Here is a 22,309-nt window from a genome sequence, read left to right on the forward strand (position 1 = left end):
CTGCAGGGAAAGGACCCTGGCTTAGACAATGAGCACATGTTTCACTTGCATCCTTCAGGAGCCAGCCCACAGTGAAGCCTACAACTTGATTTTCTTTCTTTTCAATTAAAGGCAAGTAGTGAATCTGAAAATGAGAGCCCAAAAAGAAGACGCCAGAAGCAGTTGAAAAGAAAGTAAGTTTCTAAGGAAAGGGTTTTCAGTGGTGATGCTTTGGTTTATTTCTCAGAACAGTAGTGCATTGGATTGTTTGCTAGGAATTGTCAACATGGTAAACTTGTAAAATAAGTACTTTAATCATACTTTTGATTACTAAAATTGAAGTATGAATATGAATCCATAGATGGATGCAATTTCCCAGCTTTTGTTTGTATTTTCCTGCTGTGCCTGTGACAGAATCTGAATGAGTCAGGTTCACTTTCTGTTGTGAAAGTCTTTCACTTTTCCATCAGGTTACTGATTCTCCTTCAGAGATACTTAAAACGGTTTAATCCCTTCTCCTCCCACCTTTTTGATTAACTGAGAATAAAATGCCAAATTATTGTCCTCTTTTATCTTTTATAACCCTCTGTTAAAACTAAAGAACTTCCATAAAGAATGCTTTGTATGTCTAAGCACCCTAATTTGAGTTCACTTACTGCCTTTTCCCATCTAAGAGGTACCTTCTAGCTTTTCCAAACACTAAATTGAAGTAGGGAACTATGAGCTGCCTGATGGAGAACGTTTAAACAGAGCCACATGATCCTGCTTGCTTTCTTGTCTTTTAACTCTTCATCTAGTTGTACCCATCAGTGCAGGAGGGAAGGTGATAAAGCACATGGAGGACTGTGGTAGTATGGACGTCTCCTGGGCAAGGGCAATGATCCTTGTGGACCCTCCATCTCCTCCTGGAGAGAAGAGGGGCTCCTCCAAAAGGCATTTTGGAGCTGCAGCTTTGTCCCTAGTTGCCCCCAGAGAACATGCTTCCTTCCACTAATGGTACAATGTGACTTGGCTTCACTCTTGGAGACTTGAATTGGCAGGAGAATTTCGATGGCAGGAGACTTGTTCCATTTTCTGGGCTCCAAGGAGCTCATATAACTGTGCACGTTGAGGCTCATGCTCTGTGACAGTGAGCACTTCTCTTCAGACCCTTCCAGCCCATCTCAAAAATGGAGAAGTAGAGAAAAAAAAAAGATCAATCAAAACCCTTGCCCACCCAGGTTTGAGCAGTACAGCTCTGCCACCAGCATGCGCTAAGAGCTGCTCTCACTCAAGGCAATCCTGCCATTGTGTGAACGAAACCCCAGGTGACTGAGACCCACCTCCTAAAAGCAGAGAATCACAACCCAACATCCCCCCTGCACTTCACTGAACAGCCAAGGATACCGTTTTGAACTTTTTTTCCTGTAATTATGGCCCTGATGGTTTGTTCAACCAAATATTTGTGTAGAAATATCATTGCCCTTCATGACCTACATTTCTGAATGCAGAATTAAATGGAAAAGAGAGGTCTCTGCTGGAGAAGAGGATGAAGATGGAGGGGAGCAAGGCACCAGTGGAGAGAGTGAGCCTGAACCGAAGAAAATTAAAGCAAGAAGACCTGTCCAAAGGAGGTAAGGAATGGTTGGTTCAGTATCTTTTCCTGGCTGTGCTGTGTGGAGAGGAAATCCCTGTTTGTCACTTATGAATGTGTATTTTTCCTGCAGTATTACCTTTGTTTATGACCTAGTATACCTTGGGCCTAGTTACTCCCTCATCTCCCCATCTCATGCTTCAGTGAGCATTAGAGTGGTTTTCATGAAGTTAGAGCAGATTAAATTCCTTAGTAGTCTAATATTTGAGATTTGTGCTTCCTTAAAGACATACTAAAGTGGATATTTACATAAACCATGCTGTATTATGGCTTTATTAACTCTTATTTTAGAACAGTGGCCAAAACTGGTGTTAAAAAGCCCCACAAAATCCAGCGTGGGAAGAGGAAGAAACCAGACTCATCTGAAGATGACGATGATGACGAAGACGATGAGACCCCCAAGAGACAAACCCGGCGAAGAGCTGCCAAAAATGTCAGGTGTGAAGAAGTGTGGGGTGGCTTGGGGGTGAGAGCTGGCTGGGGAAGGGGGGCACTGGGGGCCCTGACTCCTTGCGTGGTCCTGCAGAGACCCTGCTCTGCCCTGCAGAGAGGTGTGGCTGAGGTGTGGCTCTTTTGACAGGTTCCTGCTGGGCACATCCGGGGTTTTCCTCATTTTGCCATCTGTGAAGGAGGGCATGTTTACCAGTCCCTCTTAGAGGAACGTGAGGAGGTTTGCGTAATATTTCTAAAGCACTCTCAGATGAGATTAATAATTGCAAATAATATATGAAAGTGAGCAAAAGGGAGCAGCTGTGCTGGACTGGACCAATTGTCTGAGAGTGGCTGATAGGTAGTGCCTTGGGACAGTGTGTTGAGACAGGATGGAGGTAAAGCTTTATCCATTCCCCAATGTACCTTCTCACCTTTCAGGCAGTCCCAGTAAGGGACTTGCAAAGAGCCATCCAAATTATATTTTGTGGTGGTTAAATATTCGTCAAAGATCAGGAGTGCAGTTCCTAGGGAAGTGTAGGCACCCATGCAGCCTTTAGGTGCTCTGCAACCTTCATAAAATAATCTTTCCCTCAGTAGTGGAGATTTTTTCCTATGGCCTTGCTTCTGCTGCAGGGATTGTTCCACTTTGTGAATCATCTGATGTTGGCCATGGTCAGAAAAACTATGTGGGCAAGATAGAGGATTAGTCTGAAAGTGTAGCTTTAAGTGTCTTGGGGAAAAATACTGAATGGATGACTTCAGACGTGTGTGCTGAACATGCACTGAACCACAGGATAAATGTTGCAGACGGTGCTCCAGTCTGAGCCATTCTCTGTGTTGGTGGGCTGGGAAGAGTCAAGGATTTTATTTATATCGGTTTGGTTTTGATCTTACTCAGCTACAAAGAGGATGATGATTTTGAGACGGATTCTGATGACCTGATAGAGATGACTGGAGAAGGAGCTGATGAACAACAAGACAACAGTGAAACTATTGAGAAAGTCTTGGACATCAGGCTTGGAAAAAAGGGAGGTTCGTGGCTCTGGGCTCTGGAAGAAGCCCTTATTTCTGATGGCAATCGCGCACGCTCACGGTTTCTCTTCAGCTGCTGCAACACTTTTGCAACTTCAAAGTGGGGCCAAGGGTTGTTTCAGTGCTTTTCATCTTTTCCTCTATGCCTCTTGTTTATGTCTTGTAATATGTAATAGCTTTTGTAATATATAATATTGAAAATCCTAACATCTCTGTAGTTTATGTGCTCAGCAGCTTTCATTTAGCCTGCACACATTTTAAAGATGCAGCCATTGTTCTGGAATTTCTGCTTTTCTCTGCTTTGAAATATAAAACAGATCTAGGAGAGTCAGTTTTCATAGCCCCATTGACAAAGCCATAATGAAAATAAAGCCAATGTTTTGTTCTCAAAGCCTTACAAAAGTGTTTTTGTAAAACTGAATGGTTGTGAACACTTTCAAGAGGCCTTTGAATTATACTTAAAGAAAAACTACTTATGACAGATTTAAAAAGATTCTGTTGTATGGAAAACTTTTGTGTGCCTGCCTTGTAATTTGCAGAATCTTCTGGATGTTCTTTGTGCTCCCACAAAAGATGTATTAGGAGAGTAAATTCCTAGAGCAGTTGATGTCTAGTGGTTGATTATGAGGGTACCAAATGCAGGCTGGTTTCTCTTGCAGCCATTGGAGCTTCCACCACAGTGTACGTGACCGAGGCCAACGGCAACCCCAGCGCCGACTTCGACCCTGAGAAGGATGAGGGGGAAGTCCAGTACCTGATCAAATGGAAAGGCTGGTCATACATCCACAGCACGTGGGAGAGCGAGGAGTCCTTGCAGCAGCAGAAAGTGAAGGGCCTGAAAAAGCTAGAAAACTTCAAGAAAAAAGAGGAGGAGATCAAGCAATGGTAGGCTTCACTTCAAGCAATGATTTGGCCTTGGGCAAATTGTTTTTAGCCAGAGGTTTGAGGAGTCATGAGTGGAAATGTTTGATTTCTTCATACAAAGTGTGTTTCATGTGCACTCTGGTCTCTCTCTGCCTGCGGAGGAACATCACCCCACACAGAAATGATATCTGTGGTGTGGATGGTTGGAAAATGGAGAGGACAAGGCATGAAATCCACACTATTGCCACTTCACTTCCTAGGATTAAGAGTTGGGAAGGCTGATGACAAATAAATGGTGCACAGACTCATCTGGCCCAGGAGGTGCTGTGAGGGCTTGCAGCCTTATTAACCCTTAATTATGGGCTTTTCTGTGTGCAAGTTTTTGCATCAGTTTATGTCCAGCTTCCCCAGGAACTATAAGGGGAGCAACAGTGTCTTTGCAGTGTACTAAAGCTGGAGTAGAAGCTTCCATCTCTATTTGGTTCCTGTTTTGAGACAGATTTTTGCATCAGAATAAGGCAGCATTTAACAGGAAGACAATCTGAACATCTATGACATTCATTTCTCAGCAATAATTTATGATTTTAGGAAATTTAAGAAACATGTCATGTAATAGTAGTTTGCTCCTTGTCTGACAGGAAGTAGATTTTCTATATGCAACATCCATGAGCACTATGACAGAAGCATTATAGTGTTTTCTTGGTTTTGTTTTGTTTTGAATTATTTTGCATCTAGGCTGGGCAAGGTATCACCTGAAGATGTAGAATATTTCAACTGCCAACAAGAACTGGCTTCAGAGCTGAACAAACAGTATCAAATAGTGGAGAGGGTAATTGGTAAGTGGAGCCAAGACTTTGGTAAAGGGGTAAAGTAGGAATAGGAATTTTATTCCATTTTACAGCAGAATGAGTGTGCAGCTCTCTTTTCTTCCGTATCCTCCAGTATCCCTGAGGAAAACCCCATGGTGTTTACTGTATTTCGTTGTGTGAAATTTAGGAAATTGGACAGTAGAAATCCCGTTTTACAGATTTGTATTTACAAGCAATACAAGTCAGTGACTCTCCTTGCCTGGAGTATGGGATTACACACTAGTTTCCAATGGGTTGCTGAAATTGTTGCTACTGAAGTTCTTTGTCTTCAACCCTTTGGATATAAGATATTTGTTTCTAAAGCAGCAGCATGGGCCTGACTTTTGTGAGGTCCACTTTCCATGGTGTGGTTGAGTGTGGTGGTGTCTGGAGAATTTCACACTGCTACAGTTGAGGATGTGGTTAGGCTGAAAGGCAGCTCAGGGGTGAGATTTTCATGATTAATTAATAAAAATTAAAACAGAACTTACTGAGCACTTTGATAATATCACAGTCATGTCAGTCATAGGTGCCAGCACCCCGTTGCTTTGAGAATTGGCTTGGAGAGCTATTTAACCTATTTCCAATACAATTCCTGTAAAAACGTGGGCGTGAGGCAGTGCTCGCCTACCCTGCTCCCTCTGCTGGCTGCCAGCATTCCAACCCTCTCTTCCCTTCTCTCTCCAAACACAGCTGTGAAGACCAGCAAGTCTGCCACGGGACATTCAGATTTCCCAGGTAAAGGAACATTCTTTTGGTCTCTCTACACTTTTCCTATGAGCCAAGACCTGTCTTGTGGCTGCCCAGGCAGTTCAGCCTGTGAACCGTGTTTGTGGTTCAGCTGCGCGACCACAGGTGCTGAGGTTTGGGCTTTTTTGCATATTTTACAGCAAACAGTCGCAAAACATCCTCGAATGACCCCGAATACCTGTGTAAGTGGATGGGGCTGCCCTATGCCGAGTGCAGCTGGGAAGATGAGGCTCTGATCAGCAAGAAATTTCAGCACTGCATTGACAGCTTCAACAGCCGTAACAACTCCAAGACGATTCCCACACGGGACTGCAAGGTTTGCTGGCTTCTCTTCTCTCCTTTGCTGGGTTCCTCCAGGCTGGGGGAAGATGCAAGCAGCAGTGGGAACATGAAATTTTGTCAGGATAAATGTCAGAGAACATTTTCCCATCCTCCCACCTGCGTTTGAAGGGTTGTTTGCTGCTCTCGTATTGTACTTCAAGCAGAGATATGAAGCCCTTTGAGTTTCATTTACTCTGTGAACAGTGAGAACGTTATGTCCCCCTGGGGAGTGGGAGGCTTAATTAATCCTTGCAAAGTGCTTCCTCCTCAGAAGGAGCTGCAGCAGTTTTAATATCACTTGGATGAAAGAACAGCCCACCTGGGAAAAGAGGAAGCCTGCAAGATGCTGATACAGTGAAGGAGAGGGACAGAAATAATGGGAGAAAAACCAAAAGAGCACAAAGAAGGAAGTGGAGCTTGTTCCAACTCCTATGTATTTTGTGCAGCTTACTACACTCCTGGGGGACTCAGAGCCCTGATCATAAACCAGAGGGCAGCAGGCACATCACAAGCGATGCAGACACAAGCACTGGCTAGGAAAATGTGGATGGGCTTGAACCAGTGAAGAGATACACACTCTTTTGCTGAATTCATAGATTTCATTGCTGAATTTTCAGCCTTTCAGCCACTGAGACTTCTGTCTTTCTCTTCAGTGGACTTATGGCAGCATCTCTTTCAGGTGTTGAAGCAGAGGCCAAGGTTTGTTGCCTTGAAGAAGCAGCCCTCCTACATTGGTGGGGAGAACCTGGAGCTGCGGGATTACCAGCTGGAGGGCCTCAACTGGCTCGCTCACTCCTGGTGCAAGTATGTACACAGGCTGTGATGTTCATTCTGTGGCTTTTTTGTCCCAGAAGGATTTGGCACTCCTCCTTTTCAAGTGAGGTCTTTACCTGCCGTCCTTCTGCAGCTTGAAGGATTTCAAATGTTATCATTGCAGACACTGCAAGCAAGAACTACCTAAGGCATGAACTTAAGAAACCCTGTGTGAAAACGAAAAGCATTTTCCCTGTCTGGGCCTGTTCACATGATGAATTTGGCTGTTGTGTGAGCCTGGTACATATCAGCCCTAGATTTCCATTGGCTTAATGGGAAAAAATGGTTTCTGGCTCAGTGTGCTCATTGTACTCTTTGAGGGATGTCCTTCTAGAATTAGGCCACTGGTTCCCCTTTGCCTGTTTTCCTCCAGTTTGGAGTCATCATAATTAATTTTTGTATGTTATTGGGCCACATTCAGTCTGACTGTCCCTGGGATCTACTTGGAAGTGTTCCAATAACTGTTTCTGCACTGTCCCTCTCTGTCCTTATCGTGGATTGCTGTTCATGTGGAGCACAGTAAATTAGTAGTGGCAGAAACATGCGCTCAGACAGCACTTTTGTTTGTTTTCCTCTTTCTCAGGAGCAACAGCGTGATCCTGGCTGATGAAATGGGACTGGGCAAGACCATTCAGACAATATCATTCCTGTCATACCTGTTCCATCAGCACCAGCTGTATGGCCCTTTCCTGGTGGTTGTGCCCCTGTCCACCCTCACCTCCTGGCAGAGGGAGTTTGAAGTGTGGGCGCCCGAGATAAACGTGGTGGTTTACATTGGAGACCTCATGAGCAGGAACATGGTGTGTAATCAGAGAGCAAAGGGTGAGGGCTCAGGGACAAACACTGGGTGCAAAGCAGCAGCTTGTGCGTGATGTGTGTGACACACAGTCAGCTGGAGAGGCTGGTGGATAGTGCTGGCAGCACTGCAGACAGCTGGAGCTGGTGTAGCTTGGTGTGTGGGTGTAAATCCCTGCTGCAGAGAATTTTCTGCTTTATTTTGCCACTTGGAGTGAGAGCAGGAGTACTGGCTTCTCTCAGAGTCTGGAAGCCAGTACTGATCTGGACTGAAACATGCAGTGAGAAGTCCAGCAGAGTAAAAAGTGCTTGTCTTCAGTGTTTGGAACTATTCAGACAATGGACACACAAGTGTTGGGACTCTAGTGGTGTCCGCAGTGAGATGATGTGTTCATTAATGTCATAACAGCAAGTTAACCTTATTTTGTTACCTGTGCAAGGGCAGTTGAACCATGTGTGCTCTAAAACAAATTGAGAGGCACCTTGAGCTCCTCAAATGGCACCTTGGAACAACAGGAGTTTGGACTTGGTTGGAGTCTCTGGCTTACAGCTGCACTGAAATAACAATTGCTAACTCTTTCCTTTTGATAATGTGTTCAAGTTAACTGTTATCTCCCCTCACAGATACGTGAATATGAATGGATCCATTCTCAGTCTAAAAGATTGAAATTCAATGCTCTTATCACAACATACGAGATCCTCCTGAAGGATAAGGTGAGTAATGGTCCAAGAATGTTTTTACTTAGACTTCCTCTCATTTTCAAAGGGGAAAGCCAGTTCTCAGCTAGTGGGATTCACCTCTTCCCTCTGTGGTGATGAAGAATCACAGCCACCATTTGCTTTTCCTTCCCAGTAATGCAAGCAAATATGGGAATGTGGGACACATTTTACAGTGTCTTCGCTCTTGTACTGCACAGCTGTGCTATTCTTTTTACATATAAGACATCTGTCAGGTCCAGCAACCTGGATTTTTACCTGGTTTAATTTAGGCTTGTTACGACGACAAAACATTACACTGAACCTCTGGCCACAGTGTTAACAGTGTTTGCATTTTTACATCTGCATGAAATCTGTCTGTTTAGGAAATATTATTGGCTCTGTCAGTGTATTACTGAGTCCTAGCAGGAAAAAAAAAAAGCTTAAAAAAGGAGAAAAAAAAATTATAATCAAGACTCTCTGAAATTTTTAGGCTTGTTCATCTGCTCTCCTGTTCTTGCTCCAGTAGGACCCAGGGCCCCAAGGGCATGGAAAAAGGGGGAAATAAAGAACTAGGGAAAGACTGTGCTTTCTGGATGAAGCAAAGGAGGACTAGGATAGGTGTACTTGCTGCAGGATTATTGAGATACAGCAGGAGTGTTGTACAGCATAGCTGATTTTCACCTTTTCCTTTCTGGGAAGGCACCCTGCTCCCCAAATCTGTTAGCAAGAAAATCCTGTGAGGGTCCAGCCTCAGGGCTGGGTCAGGGCACCCTGGACAGCACACACAACAGGGCTTCCTGACCTTGGAGAGAGACACATCTGCAAGGTGGTGGGACCTGTCTGACCCAGCATCTCCTCAGTGCCTGTGTTTTTTCCTTCTCTTCTGGCAGACTGTTTTGGGGAGCATTAACTGGGCCTTTCTGGGCGTGGACGAAGCCCATCGGTTGAAAAATGACGACTCCTTGCTGTACAAAACATTGATTGATTTCAAGTCCAACCACAGGCTGCTGATCACGGGCACTCCGCTTCAAAACTCACTCAAGGAGCTCTGGTCCCTGCTGCACTTCATCATGCCAGAGAAGTGAGTCTCCTTTCAGGCCTTCCAAGAAATGTCTCTGTCCATTCTTGTCTGTTAAATAGGCTCAATGGACTTCAGAATGGCAGAAATCCCTGAATTAAATCCCTGACTTAAACTCAGTGGTGTGACAGCAATACTAGGAGAACAGACATTAGTGGGGAAAATCAAAGGTTAAATAACTGACACAAGGAGTATTTCTGGCAGCAAACTGAATGGGGAAACCTGATACAAGCCTTTCAAATCTGTCTGCTGTCTTCCAGCCATCTCTAAAAAGCTAAACTTGTTTTAAGCAATCATTTCAGCCATTTCTGGGGTTTCCAGTACACTGTGGTTCAGGCACCTCTGCCAACCATTTCGTGGCAGCTCTGGGGGTGCTGTCTGGCTGATTGTATGTCCACAGTGTAACAATTGTTTTGTTTTCTTTAAAAGAAAATGAGCTATGGGCATCTCTAAGGCTAAGGCAGGCATACCCCAAAGCTTACTGAAATTATGTTTGACTGCAAGAAGAGCTGTCCCCCAAATTCTTTTTGTTGGATCACAGAAAGAGTGAAGGAGAGGCTTGAGGTCTCCCAAGAGGAGGAGAGCAGATCTCCACATTTCAAAGGAGCTGTCAAAGGAAACAGCAATCCCAAAAGAGCCTTCAGAGCAGGGTAAAACAGTCCAGTTGTCAATGCTGTGCCTGGGGGAGGCACCAAGGAAAGTTCAGAAACTGCTGCCAGGTAAATGCCAACAGAGTAAAATAGTGGGAGACTTGGGATTTTGGGTCTTGGGAGTCAGTGTGGAGCTCAACTGTAAGATGTTAGGAAGATGTCTAAGCCCAGAGATTTTCTAGCTTTGCCACCAATCTGTTCAGTTAACTAGAGAAGAGGGAATCTGATATCTCCCACTGTGTTTCCATTAAATTGCTGGTCTCCTGTCTTGTGGTGCAGCAGGAGTGTGTCCAAGAGATGCTGTTTGGTGCCATAAGACAAGAGCTATTCTGACTCCTTGCCTACTTCCCCTCTCTGTTGGCAGGTTTGAGTTCTGGGAGGATTTTGAGGAGGATCACGGGAAAGGCAGAGAGAATGGCTACCAGAGCCTTCACAAAGTCCTGGAGCCATTTCTCCTGCGCAGAGTGAAGAAGGATGTGGAGAAATCTTTGCCAGCCAAAGTGGAGCAGATCCTCCGGGTGGAAATGTCTGCTCTGCAGAAGCAGTATTACAAGTGAGTCACTGAATAAGTTACTGGGAGTGCCAAAAGAAACGGGCACATCTTTCTGTGGGCCTTTGGCAATGTGCTCCAGTGTTCTGTGCATACTGGAGCCCTCAGAGTGCAATGTGACACCATCACCTGCAGTACTGGGAGCTTCCCAGTGGAAATATGAGGTAGGGTAGTTGATATCTTTCCTTCTGGAAGATGTTTTTGTAGAGTGATACAGTTCAACTGGCCAGTTTTGTGAGACAGAGGTTATGTCTTTCCTGGATAAGAGTGACAATATGCACAAAGTTGGGATGCTGTTCAATGTTAAACTGTGATAACATCAATAGGAAAGGTCAAGGTTCTTAGAGAGGAAAGAGCATCCTTTAAGAGAAGTGAGGAGAGATGGAGGGAGGGAAGTAGATTGATGCCTGAACGAGCTGTTCCTGAAGGTTTTGTTCCTCCAAGACTCTGCTCTGCGCTGAGTAATGATCTGGACTTTAATTTTCCTGCCTGCAGGTGGATCTTGACAAGAAACTACAAAGCTCTTTCAAAGGGAACAAGGGGAAGCACATCTGGTTTCCTGAATATTGTGATGGAATTGAAAAAGTGCTGCAACCATTGCTACCTTATCAAACCTCCTGAGGAAAACGAGAGAGAGAATGGCCTTGAGACCCTGCAGGTGAGTGGTATCCTTGGTCACCACCTTTTTTCCTTAAATTTCATTCTTTTGTCCTCCCAACAAAATAATATCTGGTGAAGCTTTAGCTTCTGTGGCTTCTTCTTTAAAAATAGTTCTCACAGCTAAGCCATTTGAACCCCCAGCTCTCCACTTCCACTGTAGGTAACAGTTTATGGCCTTCTAGAGCAGGAGCTGTGGGCAGTGTAAGATCTATCTTGTGTGATTCATTGTGTGTGTGGGCTCTGCTGTGTAAATCCAGATGATTAGATTAGAGATGTACAAGAGATGAACGACCCCAAAAGGAGCAGATCTGTGCAGGTCTCTGTGGGATGTACATAAGGGTAAGATTGGAAATGATGGTTATTTCTTCAGTCTTTGATCAGGAGCAGTGGAAAGCTGATTCTCTTGGACAAGCTGCTGACCAGGCTGCGGGAGAGAGGCAACAGAGTGCTGATCTTCTCCCAGATGGTGAGGATGCTGGACATCTTGGCAGAGTACCTGACTATCAAACACTACCCTTTTCAGGTGAGAAACATCAGCATGGAAATCAGTGAGGTCCCTTCAAAAGTGTGGGAAAAAGTGGAGGGAGCTTGAGCAATGAGAGTCACTGAGTTCCCCAGAGGTTGGGGATTACAGGTGCTGGGATTACAGGTGGCACTTACTGGAGGGAACTGGGATGTCCCTTCATTTCAGTGTGGCCCCATCTCTGCAAAACTCCTCTGACAGGCCCCTGCTTTGGGCTGTGTCATGTGATAAACCCTGAGGACAGTGAGCACAGAGAGCCTGGCTGGGAGGCTGTAACGGGAGCTGTGGTGTCACCCGCTCTGTGCCTGTTCCCTGAGCATCCCCCAGCCCTTGTGACACAGCTGAGGCAGTGCAGTTATTTTTAATTGGTGGCTATTTTTAACAATTAAATGCTGCAGGCAGCAAAGGGGGCTGTAGGGCTGACAGCACTCGGGTGCAGCAGTCCCTCAGGGCTCCTTTACCTTCTTTCTTTTATCATTATTGTTGATTTTTGCAGCGCTTGGACGGCTCAATCAAGGGGGAGATCCGAAAGCAGGCGCTGGATCACTTCAACGCCGACGGCTCCGAGGTACTGCAGTCCTGGGCACAGGGTTTGTGGCTGAGCCACAGCTTGTGACTGACCACAGGGGATTAGTTGAGTTCAGTTCTTTTAACAGGACCCCAGGTACTTTTAAAGACATGGATATGGCAGGGTTTGCAACCAGCCGAGTTGCTTATTTTAAATCTCTTACATCCAAGGAGCAGGGCTGCAAGTCACATTTCCAGAAAGTCCTGAAGAGGCTGGGAAGAGCCAAAATTTAGCAATTCTCTCCCTATTGGTCTGGAGAACGAGATGGTTGCTGAGTGATTCCTGTCTAAAGCTGGTTTTGAATATGAAATGAGAGAGACAAAAGAAGGATTTTAAGTGTTGGCAGGCAGTGAAGTCTGGTGCTGGAGGTGAAAGTCTCCAGTGTAATAGGAGAGGGCGTCTGAAACCTCTCATCTGGGCTTGCTGACTCACAGTGACTGGTGCAAGACACTTGTTTTTGTGTCAGTCAGCCCAGCTGTGAGAAATACCTTTCCTCACTCCATAAGCCTGGGCTGGAGTGGAATTCTTGGCTCACACAGGAATTGTGAGAGATCGTGGTTGTAGGAAAGTTAACAAAAGGAAGTGTGAGATGGGAAGGAGCAAGAATGCCCATAGAATCTGCCCTTTTCCCTGTCCTGAGGTCATCCATGGGGGCTCAGGCATCTTGGCTCTAACCTGACACAATCTGTTCATTGCTAATCTCACTCCTAACAGGATTCAGGCAACAAAAAGCAAGTGTTTGCCTGCTGCCTTTGTAGGAGTCTGGTGGGCAACGCGGTCTGACCTTCAGAAGTAACTCCAAGGTGCCTTTTCCTTGTGCTGCTCTCCCGTGTTGATTCATGCCTGGAGTAGCACAGCCTTCACCTGGGCCAGCACAGCCTCACCTGGGTCTGGGCTTTAAGACTCGTGCTACCCAGGCTGCATGAACAGGGTTTCTGGGAAGGAAATAATTTTTCTGCTTTAAGAAGCATGAGTGCAACAAAGCCTTCCCTCCATTTCCTTTTACAGCTTTTGAGTCACCATTGCTGTTTTATGCCCACAGTTACAAGCTGGTTAACTCATGGATGCTTTTTTATTTTTTCCTTCCCAGGACTTCTGTTTCTTGTTGTCAACACGAGCTGGAGGGCTGGGAATTAATTTGGCCTCTGCTGATACTGTTGTTATCTTTGACTCGGACTGGAACCCCCAAAATGATCTTCAGGCTCAGGCCCGAGCCCATCGGATTGGACAAAAGAAGCAGGTCAGAAGAGCTGCCTGGGTTGTTTTCACTGTGGCTTCAGTGTGTGCATCTAAACATCCTCTCACCTCACCAAAGCTTCTGAAAACATGGGCTTTTTGTCCCAGTCCTTGCTCCAGAGAGTGCTGCTCTCATTTCAAAAGTACGAGACAAAAAACCAGCCCGGATCTGCTAGGTGCCAAGTCTTTCTGTTGGTATTGAGCAAACCCAGAACCCAACCCATGGCATTGCACTTCTCAGCCTAGTCCTAGTGGACTGTGTTCTTTCTTGCCCTGAAAAATTTGAAAAAGTAGAACATCCACCTTTACTAGGAGTTATTAGATATGTGAAAAGCTAGTTTGAATTTAGAGTGTTTCAGAAGATTTCTACTCTCTGCTTAGGCACACTACAGGATCCATGTTAACCATCCTGATTTTAACTGGATCTCCTGAGATACAGAGAGAATGTGCTTGTTTTCCTTCTGAAAAAGCACATGAAGAGACAATGTCTGCAGCCCAGTGAAAACAGCTGAGGGATGCATTGTTGTGTCAGCAGAGCCTGTCCAGGAAATAGCTGTGTTCTCTTTTTGCCTCTCAGGTGAATATTTACCGCCTGGTCACCAAGGGGACAGTGGAGGAGGAGATCATTGAGAGAGCCAAGAAGAAAATGGTGCTGGATCATTTGGTTATCCAGCGTATGGACACCACTGGCCGGACTGTCCTGGACAACAACTCTGGGAGATCCAAGTACGTGACTGTGTCAGGAGGCAGAAGTGTCTGCAACACATGGCATAACCAGCTTCACCTGCTGGCATTTCCCAATATTTATTTGATATGGTACAGGGCAGAAGGCTAATAAATAATGGCAGCTTCCATTGCTGACTGATTTGGCTTCTGCAGCCATTCGTTTGGACACGTAGGATAAAGATGGTCAGAAATTTAAATCCAGTTTTAGGTCATTCCTTGTTTTTGTTTCTGTCTTCCACCCAGAGATCATCCTGGTCTGAGGGAACCTCGCTGTGGAACAGCTGTATTTTGGCAGTGACCTCAGATTCTCTTCATTTCCCCCAGTAGATGGAGGTGGTTCCCATTACAGTCTTTGTCTGTGCTAGAGCAGGAAAGAGATTAATAACAAAGCTTTATATAGTGCTGGGTAGAAAACGTACTCCTTGCTTCAACTAGGAAAAACACTGCTATGGTTTTGTGCTGTAGCAGTTCTGACTGAACAGCTCAAAACACCTTTTCTTTCTCTTGTTCTTACAGCTCAAACCCCTTCAACAAAGAGGAGCTGACAGCTATTTTGAAGTTTGGAGCTGAAGATCTTTTCAAGGAACTTGAAGGGGAAGAGTCAGAGCCTCAGGTAGTTTGAAACTGAAATCACACAGCAGTTTGTAGTGCTTTGCAGGTCTGCAAGAGGGACTGTGTGTGTTTGCTCCTGCTTTGTTCTTGCTCTGTGCATGAGAGCAGGTTGGTGAATAGGACATGCGGGAGTCTGGAGAAGTTGAAAACAGGGGTTGATCAAGGGTTGAGGAGAGCCTGGTTGTTGGGGGTTAAATAGTAATGGTCACCGAGGAAGTCCCTTGCCTCCTGAGAATTATTTGCTAGTGACAGCAGAGCCTACTGAAGGCTCTTCTCCCTGCCTCTTCTGAGCACTTGCTCAGCATCCTTTTTTGGTGGTTCTGAGCGAGGCAGGAGTCAGCACAGTGGAGTGAACAGGTCTCTCTGTCCTGCCTCAGTGCAACATTGCTTGACAGTTTAGCATTGAGTGTTTTGACCAATTCTCTTAATGGCCCAAGCAGCAGAGCTTCCCCCCAGGGAACACAGCCTACACTTCATACATCTCACTGCCTGGAAATTTTCCCCACTGTTCAGCCTTGATGGTCCTTCTGTTCTGTCACCTTATTTGTACTTCCTTGTACCACTTGAGACAGTTCATCTCTGCCCGCTGGGATGACACCCTGCAGATATTTGCACTTTATTTAGCTCATATCAGCACACGAGTCTGTCCTCAAAGCCTCTTACTCCCTGCTGTGCCCGGCACCCTCCGCTTTATCCCTCCTTCTCCCTGGCTGGCAGGAGATGGACATCGATGAGATTCTGCGTCTGGCTGAAACGCGGGAGAATGAGGTGTCCACCAGTGCCACCGACGAGCTGCTCTCACAGTTCAAGGTATGGGACTCCCCCAGGCTCTGCAGTGGGCTGTGGGAATGTGGCTCCCCACACCCTGCTGTGGTGGTGAGGTCAGGAACAGAGGCAGGAGCACCTCAGGGACATCACTGAATCACAGAATGGTTTGGGTTGGAAGGGAACTTACAGATCATCCAGTCCCAGCCCCCCTAAAGGAGGTATTAATTTAATTTCAAGAAAGTGGTTTTGGAGGCTGTGAATAAAAAGGCAGAATTTACCAAATTTGGAAACAAACCCAATAATTTACAAATACTCAGCAGTACTTCTTAAACTGCACGTACTTCCTCAAAAGCTGTTAGTCCAAAGACATGGCAAGGAGCCAGGAATGTAGTGACATAGGGATCAATTATAAAGTAGTTATGGAAGTGTTGGCAGAATTCCTATGGAGAAGAAGTGGAGGTTTAGCAGACAGCTCTGGGGTGTTCCTGCCAGGGGAGGGACTTGCTAAAACTTCTCCTTTGCTTGTAAAAGGTTGCCAACTTTGCAACCATGGAGGAGGAAGAGACAGAGCTGGATGAACGGTCCCAGAAAGACTGGGATGATATCATTCCAGAAGAACAGAGGAAAAAGGTGGAGGAGGAAGAAAGGCAGAAAGAATTGGAGGAAATCTACATGCTGCCTCGAATCCGGAGCTCAACTAAAAAGGTACAGCCCATCTTGAGGGGATGAGAGGCTGGAGGAGAGAGCTGGCAAAGAGAATGCTCAGGGGAAGCCTCCTTGTCATCTGAGCATCTTTCCCTCCTCCAAAGTTGGTTGGGAATAAAGCACAGAGGTAGCACAGTGACCTCTTGTTGGCACTGTGCATTGGACCAATGGTTTGGGATGCAGCATGAGGGCCCTGACTGGACTTGATGCAGCTCATCTCACCTTAGCAGACTAAATAAAAAGAATCTGTAGTGACCACCAAAGTATCCAATTGTATTGGATTTTGCTGCAGATTTTGTCATTTTTTGGCTGTCTCTTTTCCTTGGGCTCTGTAGCTCCCTGGGTCGCTCTTGCCTAAATCTGGATCCTGAGGAGCAAAAGAGATGGTGACTTCCCAAGTACTTCTTTAGGTAATGGGATCTACCCCAATCCAAAAGATGACTGTGCAAGGATGCTCTGCTGGGATGTGGGACTTTAAGGGGTTAGAACTGTTCTCTGGGGTGAGCTGGGGAAAAGCATTGACATGAAAAACACAGAGAAGGATAATTCATGTTGGATGAATCCAGATTAATTTCTAAGGTGTCCTGGTTTTCCAAATAGACTAAAGGACTGTGGCAAAAACCCATGGAAATCAATATTTTAACATCTCTTAGCAGATCAAAATGCAGCTGTGAAACTGGGGGCTGTGGAAAGCGGATGGCCACCACAGCCTCAGCCAGCTGGGAACTGCAAGGGTGTGCAGCCTCTCTGGGTTGGTCACACGGGCTCCTGCATATCCAGGAATGGATGCTCAGGTGTTTTACAGTCCGTGGAATAGTGCCAGTGCACAGAGGGACAGAAAAAGTTGTTAGCTGATTAGACTAGCAGTTGTTAACTGTACTGCTGTTCCTCTGGTACGTGCAGGCTCAGACAAATGACAGTGAATCTGATGCAGAGACCAAGAGAAGGCTCCAGAGATCATCTGGATCAGAAAGTGAGACTGACGACACCGACGATGAGAAGAGACCGAAGCGCAGGGGACGCCCTCGGAGTGTCAGAAAAGACACTGTGGAAGGATTTACTGATGCTGAAATCAGGAGGTCAGTGCTGGGCACAAGAGACAGTTCAGAAAACAAATATAGAAATCCCATGCAGGTGGAGAAAATCCCAGATTAATCCAGGATGTGTTCGCCTGTAAGCACGTCAGCGGCTAGGCTGAGCTGGTTCACTGGCACAGCTTCTGCACCTTTATATAATTCAGTTTCATCCCAGCTGATGACCTTAACATTCAGGTCAGGGCAAAATGGACTTAGATTGTCTTTAGTCAGGCTATAGTGAAGATGGTACCTTCCTAAAATTAATCTGTGCTGTAACTGCCCTTTGTGGGCCAAGTGGATTGAGCTAATGTCAAATAACATGTGAGGTCTTAGGTGCCATGAGCTGCAGAGCTGGACAAGCCAAGGCCTCTGGCCTTCCTGACATTTTTCTGGCAGTCATCCTGCTGATTTAAGCTCTCAGTGAAAGGCAGGCTCTGGCAAAATGACCTCATGAGAAGAGACTGGCCCTGTTGATCCCAGTGGTTGTGTGTCAGTCTCTGATGTCAGCTGGGGACTGAATTTTAGAACATTGTTTTCTTCTCCTGTCTTCTAATTCTTGAGTCTTTCCCAGAGATCTTTGTCTTACAGCTCTGCCCAGATGTTCAGCCAAAGATGGAAGAGAAGGGGTTATGAGCTTTCCTTAACTCTTTCTGTCTCTGAGCTGGTGTATTTTTAAGCAGGAGATATCAGAGTTTTTGGGCTGTGATAGCTGCCCCATAACCATCTTGAAACCATAGAGCAGGAAGAACATGTTACAATATGCAATGTAACAGCCATTTAGGTTATTGTGATGTAGCAGAAAGAGGCTGAAAGAATACAAAATGAACAATAGAAGGCAAAAAATGAATTGATTTTTAAAATAACCTGTAGTTGTAGCCATTGTGTCTACTCCCAGCTCAAGGCAATTTTTGATTGCAGCAACTCTTGCCCTAAAGTTGTGTTAGCCACAGCAGGGATTTTCACAATAAAAATAAGACAAGAAAATAAATAGCAAACCTCATCTGCAAACCTCTGTGATGGATTGAGCCACATTTGTCTCTTCTGTGATGGGTTGCCCGAGCTTTAAAATTACTAATGACATTGATTTAATGCCTCTTTTCTTCCTGGAGAAATGAAGTTAATAATTACCAACGTGGTGTAAGCCAATGCTTTCTTCTATTTTTTTTTTTCTGCCCTACAGTTACCACTCTCCTCTTTTTTTTTTTTCTCATCTGTCAAACATTCAACATTCATAATAATGTTATGTTCTTCTTCAGCCAAGGTCACAAAACTCTTTGTGGGGGCTAATGGATGAGGCTTCCCAGTGCTGAGGGATGCTGAGCTGATCAGTGGAGAATGCAAGGGTGATAATGTGACAGGCTGTAATTAATAAATTCAAGTATATTTTTTGATATTGGACCTACTTTTTATGGCAGTTATTTTAGGGGGTTTTGATTTTTTTTTCTCCTTAGGTTTATCAAGGCTTACAAGAAGTTTGGATTGCCTCTTGAACGGTGAGTCCCAAGCTGGCCCTGCTCCAGAGGGGAATGAATCATGGAGGCACATTGTACTTCTGAGCACAGCCAGGCACACATTGCTCTGGGTGTTTGACACAACCTCCGCAGGCAGCACAAGCCTTTCTGTCCTGCCATCAGACCCCAAGCTCTGCTGTACAGTCCCTGGTGTCTCTGTTGATGGGCACTGACGGATGCTGGCTATAAACCAGCTGGAGCAGTCATGGTGCCAGGCTGTGACACAACAGTGTCCTGCTGGCACAGTCCAGCCCTTGGGGCCTTCCCACTCTGCCCAGAAAGCAGAGGGAGCAGCTGTCAGAACAGCAAATGCTACCCAAAATACTGGCCAAGCTTCTCTATGCACGTTAGCCTCAGGACTGAATTTGGAGCATCTTTCCATCCTCTGTCCCTCCTGAAGGGAAACAAAGAGAGGCACCATCCTTGAACGTGGATCTGCAGAGCCCCAGCCCTGTGCTGGCTCTGGAAAGGTGTCAGGGCTGAGGCAGAGTTCCCTGAACGTATTGTAGGAGAAATTCAGTGCTTTTTCAGCTGGTTCTACTCTTCTGGCATGAAACACAAGGCTTGCGTGTGAGTCTTGGTGTTACTGACTTCAGGCAGGCAAAAGGGACAGCAGATGGCAGCTCTGGACCATCAAATGGAATTAATGTGGAACTGAAAAAGCCTGAGGGAATACGGGACAGTCACAGAGGGTCCCTGTTGTCCCCAACATAGGCAGTTCTCACCTTTGCTTCAGTAAAAAAAAATCCAAAGGATTGGATCAGTTTTTCTACATCTGCACTGCAGCTGTTAGGCCAAAAACAAGGACAAAACCTGGGTTGTTTCCTGCACGAACTCAACTCGTGCATGTTTCATACATTCGTATTTGTACAGCGCTGTGAAACAATTGACTAGGAAGTGATTGAGAGGAGATATGCTGTATCAAACACGAAACTCCCTGTTTCCCAGGCTGGAGTGCATTGCCCGGGATGCTGAGCTGGTGGATAAGTCGGTGGCTGACCTGAAGCGGTTAGGGGAGCTCATCCACAACAGCTGTGTGTCAGCAATGCAGGAATATGAGGAGCAGCTGAAGGAAAACCCAGCAGAAGGTAGGCAAGGGGGTTGTGTGCTGCTGTTAGGATGGTTTTAGGAGTGTTCCATGGAGCTGGTGAGGAAGCCATTCCCGTGCTGGACAGGGAGTCCACACTGTGACTTAGAAGAAATGGACAAGAACATGCTTAAACCACCCCATCTCTGCCAGGCAGCCCTTACCCAGAGAGGAGCCCCTGAGCTTTCTGCTCAGACTGGACAGTGCCACCTGGGTCTGTCAGCTTCTGCTGGACATGAGTTTTTGTCGTGAAGCTGAAGTGACCAGCTTTTTAAATGCTGGGCCACAAAGCAAAGCAGGTCTTGTTTTAACTGATCCTGGGGCTGGAAATCATATTGGTGCTGTGTACTCCACAATAAAGCTGGATCCACAGTTAGCGATTCCTGGAGCTGGAATCACCACCCACTCTCTGTCTGGCTGTTCTTTGCTGTTTGTTTGGACATACAGAGTCAGGGATGGATTTCCTGCTGGGTCTCTGCCTGTTGCAGCTGACCAGGACTGCAGAATCAACAGCTCCAGCATACTTAGAAGTATTTTTAAGAAAATGATTCTGGGAGGTGTTTAAATTGCAGATCTAAGTGAGATAGTGGAAGAAATCTTACCTTTTGGGCCTTATGTTTAAATAAGACGTTGCAGGCAAGGTCTTGATCACTGTCTGTGAAACCGTTTTACAGAGACAATTCCTTCTGTAAGGATTCTCTTAATTGCTGTGTTTTATTGCTGAGCAGGAAAAGGACCTGGAAAGAGACGAGGTCCTACCATCAAGATTTCTGGTGTCCAAGTCAATGTGAAATCCATCATCCAGCATGAAGAGGAGTTTGAAATGCTGCACAAATCCATTCCCTCGGACCCAGAGGAAAGGAAGAAGTGAGTTTGGCTAAGTAGGCAATGCAGAAAGAGGCTCAGGGAATTTGGATTTTGTAGTGGAAAGAGAATAGCCTGGATGTGTGGATTTGCTTTATCCTCCACAGCATTAAAAGTAGCTCGTGTTTGAAATGCCTTTAGGTACCGCCTGACGTGCCGTGTCAAAGCTGCTCATTTTGATGTAGACTGGGGAGTGGAGGAGGATTCTCGCTTGTTAGTGGGAATTTACGAGCATGGTTATGGAAACTGGGAGCTAATTAAAACAGATCCGGAGTTGAAGTTATCTGATAAGGTAGGTTGCTTTGCTTGGTGCTTCCATTGGGACCATTTGCAGTGCTCATAGCAAACATGCCTCATTTACTCCAGAAACAGATGTTTATGTTTGTAACTACTCCAAAAATCATGATAAATAATAATGAAGAAAACAGTGACCTTCATGGAATGTTGCATGCTCAATGGAAAGCAGAGTTGTGTCGTTTGGTGGGCAGTACCAGGTGAACCACACTGAAATGATGCTGGCAGAAAATGGCAGTGCTGACATGTGTGGTTCCATGCACAGGATAGAAGAGGCTGTGACTTGATGTTTCCTTGAGCATCTCACAAGAAACTGAGTGTGAATTTCTGAGTGGAAATAATTTTTCACAGATTTGACACTGCTCATGTCAAGGCTGGTCTGTGTTAGCTTTGAGGGTATGGTTACATGACTGGGAATGGCAGCACAGCCAGCTGGAAAGCCTCCATCTAGCTCCTCTGTTCCTCAGTCATCCCCACAAGAACAGTTTACAGGCACCATGCTGAAATGATCTGGGTTAAAAATAATCCACCATACGTTGTGTCAGTGTGGTGGAAAGAGTGTGGAAAGTGCAGCACAGGGCTGAGGAGCACTGGGAATCTCCACAGCAGCTTTGCTGCCAGCATGCAGCATTCCTGTGACATCCCTGCTGGTGCTTCTAGCAAAGATCAGGCTCTGCCTGAGAACCCTCCATGTGTGGAGCTCAGAAAGGCATTTTGCAATGGAAACAGCTGCCTGAGACACGCCACCCATTTTCTAGTGAAGTATGAAGCAAACCTAGCTGGCAAGCTGAGATATTTCCTCCACAAAGTGTCACCTTTCAGCCTTGTTTTCCACTAAAAATTGTTCATCTGTGCCCCTGCTGTAACAATGTCTCAGGTTACCAGAGTGACTGGGCTGTTGTGACCAAGCTGTCACAAATCTGATGTGTCAAGGCCAGTGGACTCAGTTTTGCAACTCGAGGTCCCAAATGTAACTTCTAAAGGATTTTTTTTCCTTCAAGAGAACTTAGCAAGCTTGGAAGGCTTAGCAAGCCTTGGGATCCTTTACCTTTTGCAGGATTCCAAGGGGAGGGATGCTTGCTTGCTAGGAGCTTTGCCTTTAGCCAGACAGGGACAGTCTGAGAGGGAAGGAAGGTTTGAACCTTTTTGTTCCCCCAGAAAGTGCAGCATCTGCTGCCCTTTGCTGGGCCTGAAAGGGCTGCTGCTAATGTGTAAATCTTTTGTCAAGCTTTGTG

The 22,309-nt window shown here is 45.8% G+C and overlaps 1 protein-coding gene across 3 annotated transcripts in view; it reads left to right on the forward strand.

Annotated features, from left to right (window-relative positions):
• CHD2 (chromodomain helicase DNA binding protein 2) overlaps positions 1 to 22,309 on the forward strand; it is a 54,601-nt gene that overhangs the window by 22,258 nt on the left and 10,034 nt on the right. For 2 of the 3 annotated variants that reach the window (XM_066196208.1, XM_066196207.1), the window contains 26 exons: positions 112 to 173; positions 1,470 to 1,592; positions 1,904 to 2,050; positions 2,943 to 3,076; positions 3,736 to 3,961; positions 4,676 to 4,776; positions 5,482 to 5,526; positions 5,679 to 5,854; positions 6,539 to 6,663; positions 7,256 to 7,472; positions 8,092 to 8,181; positions 9,057 to 9,247; positions 10,259 to 10,447; positions 10,940 to 11,102; positions 11,475 to 11,627; positions 12,124 to 12,195; positions 13,286 to 13,435; positions 14,009 to 14,157; positions 14,674 to 14,770; positions 15,487 to 15,579; positions 16,069 to 16,242; positions 17,146 to 17,321; positions 18,770 to 18,811; positions 19,778 to 19,917; positions 20,645 to 20,783; positions 20,922 to 21,072. In XM_066196208.1, coding sequence (XP_066052305.1) covers positions 112 to 173; positions 1,470 to 1,592; positions 1,904 to 2,050; positions 2,943 to 3,076; positions 3,736 to 3,961; positions 4,676 to 4,776; positions 5,482 to 5,526; positions 5,679 to 5,854; positions 6,539 to 6,663; positions 7,256 to 7,472; positions 8,092 to 8,181; positions 9,057 to 9,247; positions 10,259 to 10,447; positions 10,940 to 11,102; positions 11,475 to 11,627; positions 12,124 to 12,195; positions 13,286 to 13,435; positions 14,009 to 14,157; positions 14,674 to 14,770; positions 15,487 to 15,579; positions 16,069 to 16,242; positions 17,146 to 17,321; positions 18,770 to 18,811; positions 19,778 to 19,917; positions 20,645 to 20,783; positions 20,922 to 21,072 — 3,525 coding nt within the window. Of the gene's footprint in view, positions 1 to 111; positions 174 to 1,469; positions 1,593 to 1,903; positions 2,051 to 2,942; positions 3,077 to 3,735; positions 3,962 to 4,675; positions 4,777 to 5,481; positions 5,527 to 5,678; positions 5,855 to 6,538; positions 6,664 to 7,255; positions 7,495 to 8,091; positions 8,182 to 9,056; positions 9,248 to 10,258; positions 10,448 to 10,939; positions 11,103 to 11,474; positions 11,628 to 12,123; positions 12,196 to 13,285; positions 13,436 to 14,008; positions 14,158 to 14,673; positions 14,771 to 15,486; positions 15,580 to 16,068; positions 16,243 to 17,145; positions 17,322 to 18,769; positions 18,812 to 19,777; positions 19,918 to 20,644; positions 20,784 to 20,921; positions 21,073 to 22,309 lie in introns of those variants that run through there. The other variant, XM_066196209.1, reaches the window with a different exon arrangement.

Source organism: Chamaea fasciata, unplaced genomic scaffold (genome assembly GCF_029207755.1).
Source record: "Chamaea fasciata isolate MVZ Bird 193981 ecotype frontalis unplaced genomic scaffold, bChaFas1.0.hap1 SCAF_14, whole genome shotgun sequence".
Taxonomy (NCBI): Eukaryota; Metazoa; Chordata; class Aves; order Passeriformes; family Sylviidae; genus Chamaea; species Chamaea fasciata.